Here is a 12,504-nt window from a genome sequence, read left to right on the forward strand (position 1 = left end):
ATGGTATGTGTACATTTATGGTCTGTTTGCCCATTGCCTTGATTTTTGTGTTTGCTGTTTGTGTGAAGATGGTGGTTTTATAGTTTTCGGGTACTTTGCCCCAGTGCATTTTTTGTTGCATGTTTTTTTGGCATTCAAAACAGTATGGAAAATACATTAGCATTCTAAATTGAAGAAATGCGAGCAATAGTTACGAGCATGTAGTTTTGCATTGACGATGCTACATATAGTTTGAGGTAATACACCAGAGCTTGGCTTATAATATGCAAGGAAATTGCTCAATTTTGTATTCCTCTTGCAGTTTTTTAAAACATTGGGATATTGATTTCAAGAAATATCGTCATTGGAAGTAACTTTTTTGATTTGATGTGATGTGACTGGAAGAGGCACCAAGACACTCCAAACATTACACACTGTTTTGGTGCAAAATAGTCATGTTAACATTTATCAGATTTGTTATAGAAATTGCATGTTCTATTTCTTTGTCAGTTCAACTTTATACAAGATAACCTGTTTATCCAATGCAACCTCCTTCAGACCAAACCATGCTTTCAGAAAAAAGTCAGCTGCGAGTTTAAGGATTTAGTGTGTTGCATGTTTGTGACCCTTAATGACTTTCTAAACCCAATGGCTTGTGGACACATTTTTGTATAAGCTTCTATCTAGATTGTCTTAGGTGGCTCAATAAGACCTTCCTGAAAAGTATATGAAAATTTAATTAAAGTAGTAAAACAGAATGTTGGTGTCTTTGTATGGGAGAATGATTTGTAGGTTAGATATTCCCCTCCTCCCAGCTCCCCCAAAAAATATGTATGAAGGGTGAATCCTTAAAATATCTGCCTTTAGTTGATTAAAGTTCTTTGTCAATTTACTTGTTTCTTGCACAAACACATTTTTTTAGCATTGTGCCACTGCTTTTTGTTTTGCACTTAATTGCACAAATTGCACTTAATTTATCACACTTTCCAGCCCTCTCCGTGTCCTTTAATGTTTTTGCTGCTCTTCTCCCCCTCAAGGTGCTGAGTTTTACAGGGGTACATTTCCACAGACACCCAGGCACCCTCACACAACTCGTAATTTTTTGTGTGATCATATATTGACCGTTATTAGAATATTTGTTCTTAAACTGTTGCATATTTTTCCAATAGACACATTATGATATTTATTAAAAATATAGTGATGCCATGACTATAGGTAGAACTTGATCATAAAGAAAACTTAGCATTGCATACATGCTACAAAAGCTGAATATTAGGGTGACATCATTACACTTCAAAGGCGTGTATCTATCATAACTACATGATAGCTATCAGAAATTGCAGTTTCTTGTAGAACAGTTACATCTGCCATGTGCTTGTGGAATGTCAACACAACATTTTAATAGGCCTAGATTAAATAATAGAATAATTCACAGGGACAACTAAAATTAGCCAACTAATTCATTCATGAAGAGAATACTTTTCACTACAGTATTAAAGCTCTAGAGTATTAAACTCGTATTATTGTAAGGTAGAAACAGTCTCAGAAATTGTGAATATTACATTCTGAATCCTTCCAGTACGTCTCAACCTGAAATTCCTTCACCTGGTTACAAGTCTCGATTATTTGGTTGGCAATTGAGATTTATTTTTTGCAGACTGCTGTTTTTGATCCCAAATGGCTTTGTGAAGGTTAAGCTTCAAAGCTGAAAACCCCAGCTTTGTTGCATCTGTTTACAGCTACCCTTTCTGGGAGGTTCTCTGAGGTAAGATGTTGAAATTTAATTCCACATGTGATGGAATACTGAATAATTAATGGCACTGCAGGATTGTGTTCTACATTCTCTTCCCCCTCTATGCAATAAATTCTGTATTCTATGAGTTGCCATTCAGTATTTCATTACTATCCCAACAGTGACAAAAGTCCTATATCACCCTTGTCCATGTAGAAATCTTTCACTTATTGTGCAAATAGTACTTTTCTCATCCTCTCCAGAGATTGGGGCAGAACTATAGGTCGATAAAGNTTTTTTAAAAATCTTTGATAGTTTTAACTTTAACTCAATGATTCCCAGCCACCATAATGATCAAACTGAATCCAATTGGAAAATCAGCCTCAGCGTTTGGGCCACTGGTAAACTTGTCCTATTTCCGGCTCTTCTGACTTGCAAAATGGGAAACCAAAATAGCAAATAAATCAATTTACAGCTCATAGTGGTTAATTCTACTATAGTAAAATATCATTTGCGGTGGTAATGACTCATGACACTAGATTTTATCCATATGCCTGATTTAAGAGCCATGACTGGTTAGAAAAGTTGCAACTGATAGAAAACAAAATTAAAATACAAATGCTAATACACTGCCAATCATTCAGGATCTGTAATATTACAAGAGGCTTATGTTTTAGGCATACCTCTCATGTTCTATTTTGGCTCTCCTGTGCAGTGTTGGGGGAGTGCTGCTTTCTCATAGGTACCATCTTTTGAATGAGAGACTATACCAAGGTCCTGTCTGTCCATTCAGGTGGATTTAACACATGACAGTGATTGGAGAGATTGTCCTGGCTGACAATCCTCCAATTAAAATTGTTATCGACTTCATGGCTGTTTGTGGAACATTGCAGAGTGCTAATTAGGTACCACAGGCACCTACAAGTAGTCGTAACACTTAATAGTAATTACAGTGAAACACTTTGCAATGTTTTGCGTTGATAAACTGCTACATGAAATGCAAGGATTATTATAACCTACTCTTCTCTCTTAGCTACTGATTGACCTGCTATGGATTTCTAGCATTTTTTGTTTTTTCAGCTACAACTAATATTTGGGAATTCAGTGATGCACCAGAAAGATTTCATGGTTTCTGCAGCTGAATAAATTGATTGAATGAGATGGGCCATTATATGCAATAGTCTAATTTCTCCTTTGAATTTTTATACAATGTGCTTTATATTAAATGGGAAACTTACAGTTCTTTTACATTCTTCCCATCACAATGTTAATTTAAAATGGATATGAAACTTTAATGGAAACTGGTTATCAAAATATTTAATACAATACTGAATAGTGTAGTGTAGCTGATAAATTCTTATGCTGGTACATACCTACTCCAAAAGCAGGTGAAATTGGAAGATTTTTTTCAGTACAGCTGCAGTCTTCAATCTTAACTAGTGTTTCTGATCTAGCTTAATGATCAATTTTATCTGTATGCTTAAGAAAAATGCTAGGGCTCCCTATGAAACTGGGGAAATAATAAAAAATAGTTGGCAGAAGTGGATAGTATCAGAATCAACCCTCACTGTATTCTATCTTCTTGCTGTACTGTATGTGGAGGCAAGCTTTTCTTGTAAGTAGTGGATTTTAACTTTACTGGGACTTCTCTGCTATCGTCAAGCTAGGATTTGGGTAGTAGCATTGTACCATTACTACTTTTTGAACTGAGACTAATGAATCCTCGGAAATGCTTCGGCTTTCCTGTACTGTCAGCTCTTGTAATCTTTCTCGAAATGGAGTATGCATACCATGACATCTTGGACCCTGTGCTTTACCACATTACTGTGTATCTTACCATCACCCACATGGTGTGTGCTCAAATGTGCATTATATAAACAGTAACATTGATGGTAATGCTACGTTTGAGATTTGTCATCGAGTTGTCAAACATCTTCACTTTTCCTTTGGGCTCTGCTGTTCGTCCACACGTTCTCTGTGGGTTTCAGTGTGGAATGTAGATGTGACAGATGACATCATCACACAGCACAGTCCTGGAACCCTACGCCACTCGTGACATCATCGCGTGCGTTGTGTTGATCACTGTCCCCAGTGGCAACGATCTGTGTGGAACTACCGGTGACAACATTAATACTGCACAGCAGTCACCAAACCAATCAACGGTAGTGTTTTGGGGAAGTAGTTTTGTGATGTGTGCCACCCTGTTCAGTTTACGCAGGTAGCAGGACTGAAGGCACTGTTGTAAGATAAATTACACAAATAAACCCAACAATTCTTGGATCTTATGACAAAGTAGCAAGGAGACAGACTGTTTGAGTCTGTAATAATTTTGACTTATTACTTTACCTCCTGCAGACCCAATAGAACGTGCCAAGGGCTGTAATGAGACTGATGTGAAGCATTATTCAAGGTGGATATTTGAAATTCGCCTTGTGCCGAAAAAAATACATACGTGTGGATTTTCTGTCCATCTCGGGTGGAAGAAGATCAATGTTTTCTCATCTTCTGTGAGCTTGAGTCCTTGGTTTGTGATCCATATAGGTAATTTGCTGTGGTCTTGTTCCTCCAACATTTTAAGGACTCTGGTACCCACCAGAGCCTTGTTTAAGGCACTTGATGAATGCTCATGCATTCTAAACTTCTGTGCTCACATGATCTTGATCTCAGGCGAGGTGCCAAAGCTGATTTAATATTCCAATTATAGATAGTCGATTGAATTTAATTTTTTCAGTTTAGTGGATGCTAGGATAAGGATCCCTGTGGGTTCACTCCTTGGGGAGCAAAAGGAAAAGCAATGCTGATTCCCAGTTCAACATTCCACAGACAGGCAAACTGTGAATGAAGTCCCAGAGACCTTTGTACTTAGGGCCCAAGGCTAAAAGGAGAGATGGTTCATGCTGTGAGCACCGCAATACCAAGGGGTTTCCTCTTGTAGGAAAACCTGGGCGTGACTGACAATTGTGTTACATACATAAGTAGACTAAAGTTTTGTTGTGGAACAATACATCACGCTCACTGGCACGCAAGGTAATATTAAAAGGAATCCTTTGAGCTTCTCCAGGCACATTTGTTTATTGCTGTACAAAATGCAGTGACCATCTTTTGTGGTGTTGTCCTGGTCCCAGAAACTGTATCCTAAACAGCCTAATTTCTGTGGTTTTATTCTTTTGCTTTATGTACCTGGAACCTCATTCATTGCTTACACATTTTACATTTCGTTCCGATTTTCTTCCACTCTTAAAACATTACTATTGTTCAGAACCCCTCCCCCCACACACTTCTTTTTGAAACCTGAACCCTTTGTTGTTGAATTCGGTTATTCTAATTGGGTTTGTGTATGTAAAATAGGTTAATTAATACATTGACTTTCACACAACTAAAGTGAATCATTATGCTAATTAACCGATTTACTCATGCACACAAGATGTTAGTCTAATTTGAACAGTGCCCATTCACCACCGGTACTATTACTATACGGTACTATAATACTGCTCTCTTTGTGGAGGGAAAAATGTATGGTTTGTTGCAAATAGACCTGTAGTAATTTTTTCTTCCTTCTAATCTTGGGTCCTGTGTTTTTACATAATAGTTGCACCTATTATGTAGATTCCTTCAAAGGATATTATTTAAAAAGCATTTAAAGTAATGGAAAAGTGAATCGTGTTTAATCTGTTATTTGTAAAATGTAAATTCTCATCATACTGTGCAATTGTTATATTTCCAACTGGGTGGTTACAAATAAGAAGATTCCCCACCTCAATAGCGATTCAGAGTTGCTATTGTTAAACACCTATTTTGCCTTGGCCCTGGAAATTCAGTCACACAACCTCAGTCAGGTAGGGGAGATGAAAGGAAAATGTCGAGGAAACCTATACTTAGCTCTCAGTAACAATTCTGGATCGAAGTAAATCCTGATACTACTTTTTTTTCGAAGGAAAAAGATTTTTTTATTCTGGTTTGTAGACATAGTTCAAAAGAAGCATCGTCAAAAATCTTTAATCACAGGTTGGCTGCATGAACTGTATGATCTAATCTAAATTCTCTGCAATAGCTTACTGCAGGCCATTGTCATTTGGGATTTTTAAGACGGTGGTATGTGTCTCATTATAGTGGCCTGGTGCATACCACTAATTTATAAATCGGCAGATAATTTTGTTCAATAAAGTTTCTACAGTATTCAGTGGACTGAGGGTTTGGCACTTCATTTCTCAATCTTTTCAGTTATCTTTCAGTGTTGGGCATATCTGTCTGATATTGCAATTACATTAATTGTTTTTATTGTTGATTGGCATGATTACAGACCTGTTGTTGCCAGTTTTGCCAAAATATAATATGTACTTATGGATTTGAAACCCAGTTAAAACTGGAAAAAAAAACTGTTCATAGAATGATGCGGCATGGGAACAGGCCATTTGGCCCAACTAGTTTAGTGCAGAAATGTGCACTTGTATGGATTCAAATTTAAGATTGATTTAAGTCCAGTGTTATTAGTTACAATTTAAGAATTGTTTTAATTAAATCTTTGTCGACTGATCATTAAATCCCAAAATGTGTGGCATACGTATCCAACCTGTTTAGCCTTCGGTTTCCGAGGGTGCCTTAAAGTGAAAATGTTACTATGTTTGCTTTTGATGTAATGTGTTAGTTCAAACACTGATGTCATAAAATGGCTTGGATAAGTTACCGAAACCTATTGTGCTTGGGGTAACTGAATTAACCTACACTTTTCAAATAGTTATTAACCTGGCGCTTCATCAATTCCACATTTCGAGTGTATTAATTTAACCTTCTTGCGTAGTCAAGCTCTGTAAACGCTCCCATGCAGTTCCTCGGTGTCTATTCCTGCTTCGATTTATATATTCAAAGTAATAAGCTGAATATGATTTGAAGGTGATTTTAAAAAAAATTCTAGGAAGTGTTTAAGGACTGTAAGGTTCGAAAATTTAATAGATGCAGGGGTCAGCAGTGTTTATTTCAATAACCATGTGGAGCGAGTTTTAATTTCCAGATCCCTGGGTTTATAAAATTCTATAAATATGCCTGCCCGCCTTAATTTAATGTTCTATTTTGATCCAGGTTGTTAATGGGATAAAATTAGATGTGATGGTGTGAATTACTTCACAAGATCAAGAAATTATTAAAAAAAAAGTAAATTTAACAGTGGCAGAAAAGAAAATTGAGATACGAACCCAGCTCAAGATTTATTACATAGAATTAAACCTCTTTAAATTGATCAAAATGCACATCAATGGTGCTTTGCCTGGGTTATTTTCATCTCACTCCCCAATGCCCAAAGGATGTTGGAAACTCATCAGGCTTCAAAGTACTGTATTTACAGAGTGGTCACACAATTGGGCGTTGATTGGAATCTAGTCCTTGCGCTCCCACTGTTTAAATGATCTGCCAGATGGGTGCATTTTATTTGATATTGTATATTAAATATTTCATGCTGGTATAGCAATCCAATCGAGTTTTGCTAGGAGTTGAGTTCCTACCTAACTTTTAGATTTATTTTGAAAAGGGGATTGTGAATAGTTTTGAAAGACACCATATTGCTGATTTTAATCTGCATAATTTACTGAATGGTTTGGTTTGAGTGAGGTGATGAAAGATATTTCAAGTTGCATTGGAAGTTTAGAATATCCTTATGCAAAGCCCCCTTTAGAGAGCCATTCAGTTTACTTTGATAAAGTGAGCAGGCAGTGGTTTCAGAACACCTTGCAAAATTCATCCCAAATCACAAATGTAAAGATTTTTTGGTTGTGTTGACTTTGCACGTTCCGTATGAAACTTGCTGTATAGCTTTTTGTAGACTAACATTATTTGTGCATGGACTGCATTTAACGTTTGGCTTTTGTGTTTGTGTCTTTGCATTTTCACTTGCAACATTCCTACTAACTGATGTGATGAACCAAAACAAAAGGAATTGGTAAATTGTCCACTGCTGATGGTAAAGCCTTCGCAGATCCTGAGGTACTCCGAAGACTGACTTCTTCTGTTAGCTGTGCGTTGGATGAAGCTGCTGCAGCCTTGACCCGAATGAGAGCAGAGAATACTCTAAATGCAGGACAAGCAGACAAGTATGTGTTTTTAAATTTGCTTTGTGTGTGAGGGGGTGGGGGGGGAGAGTAAAGGTAGATGTAAAAGCTGTTTATATCCCATGACACAAATAAATTCAGCAGTTCACATTAGTGTTACTTTTGTATTGTTTTGTGTTAATACATGTCTTAAGTAGTAAAGAGCAACTGATTGGCAGAGTATTTAGTACTCATAGTTTCAGTTAACTCGTTACTGGAATTTAAACAAATGTTAATCTGCTAATTATCTGTCCCTTCAACTGCTGGTATGTGTACTGCAGTAACTATCTCCAGGCGTGTTGATCGTTTCACTATTGGTCCATTAACTGGAAACACCTTGATCCGGTCGATGAATTTTATTGTGTCAATTTCAAGCAGGCTAAATTCTCAAATAGCTGACCTCCGTCCTGTGTAGATGACTAGGGTTCCTTTCTTGTGGATTTGAACTTTGATATTTGTAGACTGCTGTAACCTGATGCCATTAGCTTTTACACATTGCTTAAACTCACATTGTTCCTGTTCTCGTCTTCCCCCACTCCCTGCCTCCCCCAACCAGTTTACTCCTGTCCAAAGTTGAAAGGGAATTGCACAACATTGAAATAGAACATACAGTAGTAGTAATCTCTTTCTGAAAATGGTCTGTCTGATGGGTTGAGTCATTGGTGGTTCAACCTTTCTCTTTTGGGCAATCCTAAAAATCAGTGCAGACTTGCTTTGCTGACTTTCAGAAATTGACTGAATGCCAGAGATCACTCAGATTTCTTCTATGGGGAGAATACTGAGTGAACCTTGGGGAACAGGGTTTGGGGCAATGCGAGTATCTTGACAAACTCCTGCCCTGCATGCTTCATAAGCTTGTTGGAATTAGAACTGGCCACCCTCCGGCCACCCTGACAAACCATTTGTGCCATGAAAGAGCAGAATACAAAGATGTGTTGTCTTTAGTTTGAAGGATTATAAGTAGTATCGCAAGGCTGATTGGGCTTCAGGTGCTTAAGCAGTGGTTATGAAGACACAAAAAGAGTTTGAATCGCCTGCCTGCAGGCACTGATTGTACTGTCAGGTTTGTTGGGTTAATTTGTGTCCAGGATCAGACAGGCCACAGCTGAAAATAAACCTTTCCTCAAAGAGGGTGAAGAATGCTGGAATACGATGAGTGTTTGCAGATTTTTGATTTTTTTTAGTTTCATTAGTCTTTGCAGCTGAGCTTATTTCCAGTGAGGGTTTCTGGCTGATGATTTGGGGTTCCAACTCTTTATATTTTTGCTTTGATAATAATAATTATTATTATTTCGCTTTGATGCTCCCTCATGAGCCCCTGTCACCTTCATCCGCGGAAACTCCCAGATGCTACCCCGCGTGAAAGGTGCTATATGAATGCAAGTTGTTGTTATTGCATTTCAATCACTATCTGTTTGAAATTCGTGAATGGAGCACAGATGAGTGATCAAATTTGGCTGTTTCCTGTAGGCCTATCCCACTGAATTTGCCCACTGCACCATTTGACGTGGAGCCATAATGTAATACTCTGTTCATAGATGAGATTTGTGCCAGGACGTGCACCTTGGGAACTGTAGTAAAGCCTAAGCTGACTAATCAAGAATTCAGAGCAATGCATAACTTTTATTTTAGTCTAAACTGCAGGCGAGAACTTGAATTTAGGTTCTAATATGATAATCTGCCCAGCAATCTGTGACCTCCCTGGTAATGCCCCCTCCTCCCACTTTTTCAAGTCCCGCCTGAAAACATTCCTTTTCGACTGTGTGCCCCCGCTCGAAGTCAGGCTCTGCCACCGTTAGGCGCTCTGAGATGCTACCCCACTTGGAGGGCGCTTTATAAGTGCAAGTTGTTGTACTGCTTTACATGGATTGCCAAGTAAAGGCATGATGGGGCTTTGCTAGCATGACTTATGGGGGTTCAGTAACCATTGATACTAGCTGCCTGGAAACATTGAACAATGATCATTTCAGTGAGATACTGGCAATTGCCTTCAACAACTTGTACTCCTAGAGTACCTTTCATATAAGAGGAGCTGGTGGGAGGAAAAGAAATAGGGTTCAGTAATTTGTTCAAATGGATGTTTTGACTGTACCTGATCTTCATCCAATATGCTTTCTCAACCTTTTGGTTTGTCTGGTGCTTTCACCAATATTTATCATTGTATGATGCGGGACATATAGAAATGTGATCCAACCCCATTCTCCTATTGTGGATCTATTGTTATAAGCCTATGATTTCTGGTTTCAAGCTACAGTGTTTGTTAATTTTGAAGATTGAAGAAGACTGTTTGGTTTAAAACATTAGATATCCACAGAAGCTTGATGCTGAACAGCTTTGACCAAAAGGATCACTGAATGTTATTAAATGTGTTGAAATCAAATGACTTGTTTCAGGATTTTCACTCTTGAGCTGCAATGTGGCAGATGGATGTTCAGACATAACACTGTTTTTCTTATGTTCAGCAACAGCTGCACTTATAAAATTGTTTTAAGTTGTAGGTTTTACAATAACTTACTTTACAGAGCTTTCTTTTACCTTTAGCCGAAGCTTAGCAGAAGCGTGCTCGGATGGAGATGTGAATGCTGTCCGCAAACTGCTAGATGAAGGGCGGAGTGTAAATGAGCATACGGAAGAGGGTGAAAGCCTCCTTTGCCTGGCTTGTTCAGCTGGCTATTATGAACTCGCACAAGTAGGTGTTAAACATGATGCTCACGAACGCCCCATTTCATTTACAATAAACCTACCCCAATGAACTGCAAACAACCAAATATTTTGTGCTTAGATTTTTCAAAACTCACATATATCAAAATGCAGAGCAGCCAAGGATCTGTTATCCTTCCAATACAGAACAGGCTGTTCAATATCGATTATACAAACAGAACATACTTTTCACAGTTCTGGTACTCCAGTTTTACCCCATAGAGAGGAATAATATCATGTCTGAATTGATTTGGGTCTCTTGCCTGTGTGGTATGCATGCTAAATAGAGTAAAATCGGGATATCTGCACCTCCTTTGCTGTGCAGGGACAAGTTGTTTTCTGACCTCCCCATTTCCCTGAGGAAGTTGTATTTGGTGACTCTCCAAATAGCTTCCTTAAGATCGAAATCTAATGATACAAAGAAATATGGAAAGGCTTTGGCTTGCTTTGAGTTCTGAAATGATACCTTTATTTTTTTTGCCATGAATGTGTGAACTTACTCTCCATGGGATTTTGTGTTTCAGAATATTCACTGTGGGGCATAAGTGCAATTCATGTAATCTTCTTAATATGATCACTTGATTCTTCAGGTCTTGTTAGCTGTGCATGCCAATGTTGAAGATCGTGGGATCAAGGGAGACATAACTCCATTGATGGCAGCTGCCAGTGGAGGCTACGTCGACATAGTAAAACTACTATTGGCCCATGATGCGGATGTGAATGCTCAGTCTTCAACAGGTAATCTAAGTTTGAGATACTTGGTTTCCTTCACTTGTAACGTGAATTCGCAATTTGATTCATAACTGTCTGTCCCTCAGGAAACACAGCACTCACTTACGCTTGTGCTGGAGGTTTTGTTGATGTTGTCAAAGAGCTTCTGAAAGCTGGAGCCAATATTGAGGATCACAATGAAAATGGTCATACACCTCTAATGGAGGCAGCAAGTGCTGGCCATGTTGAAGTTGCTCGGGTGCTTTTAGAATATGGAGCTGGAATCAATACTCATTCCAATGAGTTCAAGGAAAGTGCGCTTACACTGGCGTGTTATAAAGGTATGATGCATTTTAATTTGAAAGTATAAACTGGTGAAAAAGTAACAACTTTTTTTAAGTTGATCCTTGTTATGTCCATTAAGTAAAAACATGGATGTATTTATGTTGACGTTTATGTGACTGGAGGTATTTCCCGGTTCAGAGACATGGATATGAAATGATCTTGTGGGATGGGTGGGGGTTTAGAATTCGTTCCTGTGAGAGTGGGAGGGGTGGTGGAGTTGGTTTTCTGGAAGGAATGATTATATTTACCCAGATTGGTCATAGTTGTATATGTTCTGCAGTCAATGCTAATTAGCGAGATCCTTGTTAGTTTAAGCAGTAAAAGGATTCTGGGAGTATTTGATAAATATGTGACTTATAAAGTTTTTTTTATTAAATATGGTGAATCTTTTGGAGGCTTATATGAGAATTCCATTTTGTGGACAATGAAAAGTTATTCTTAATGAACACAATGGGCCCCGTTGTGATGCCATTACACCATTATGATGCCATCTTTGTCTATCGTGTTTTTCACCCTGAGTTTGCTCATAGATGTGCTGCTCTGTAGGATGCTGATGAATTTATTCTCATTGTTTTTAAGTGTTAAGGCATTGATTGATCTGGTTGCATCTCTGATCTGAGCATGTAAATAATCACTTATCTGGCTTTTCATTAGCTTTATAAAGAGCCCTTTGGAGTCTCAAATTTCCCAACCAAAACATTTTTTTTATATTTGAAAAAAAGGGATTGGTGTGACCATGCATTCAGAACAAAACATGAATTTTAAAGTTTTAAAAAAACATTGTGTGATAATGTTTCAGCTTAAAACAGTGAGAATAAATTCATCATCACGCCTAATAATAATCCCTCCAAAACCCAAAACAATAATAAATTGGTCATTTTCAATCTACGACTGTTTGTGGGACATTGCTGTGCGCAATTGGCTGCCGCGTTCGCCCACAGATATACAGTCAATTCACTT

At 38.0% G+C, this 12,504-nt stretch overlaps 1 protein-coding gene across 12 annotated transcripts in view; it reads left to right on the forward strand.

The window, feature by feature from the left end:
* Positions 1-12,504, forward strand: part of ankhd1 (ankyrin repeat and KH domain containing 1) — a 76,439-nt gene that overhangs the window by 20,650 nt on the left and 43,285 nt on the right. For 11 of the 12 annotated variants that reach the window (XM_042340027.1, XM_042340028.1, XM_042340034.1 and 8 more), the window contains exons 3-6: positions 7,635-7,791; positions 10,330-10,477; positions 11,079-11,226; positions 11,307-11,540. In XM_042340027.1, the coding sequence (XP_042195961.1) occupies positions 7,635-7,791; positions 10,330-10,477; positions 11,079-11,226; positions 11,307-11,540 (687 nt within the window). The remainder of the gene's footprint in view (positions 1-7,634; positions 7,792-10,329; positions 10,478-11,078; positions 11,227-11,306; positions 11,541-12,504) is intronic. The other variant, XM_042340033.1, reaches the window with a different exon arrangement.

This window comes from Callorhinchus milii, unplaced genomic scaffold, assembly GCF_018977255.1.
Source record: "Callorhinchus milii isolate IMCB2004 unplaced genomic scaffold, IMCB_Cmil_1.0 Scaffold13, whole genome shotgun sequence".
NCBI lineage: Eukaryota > Metazoa > Chordata > Chondrichthyes > Chimaeriformes > Callorhinchidae > Callorhinchus > Callorhinchus milii.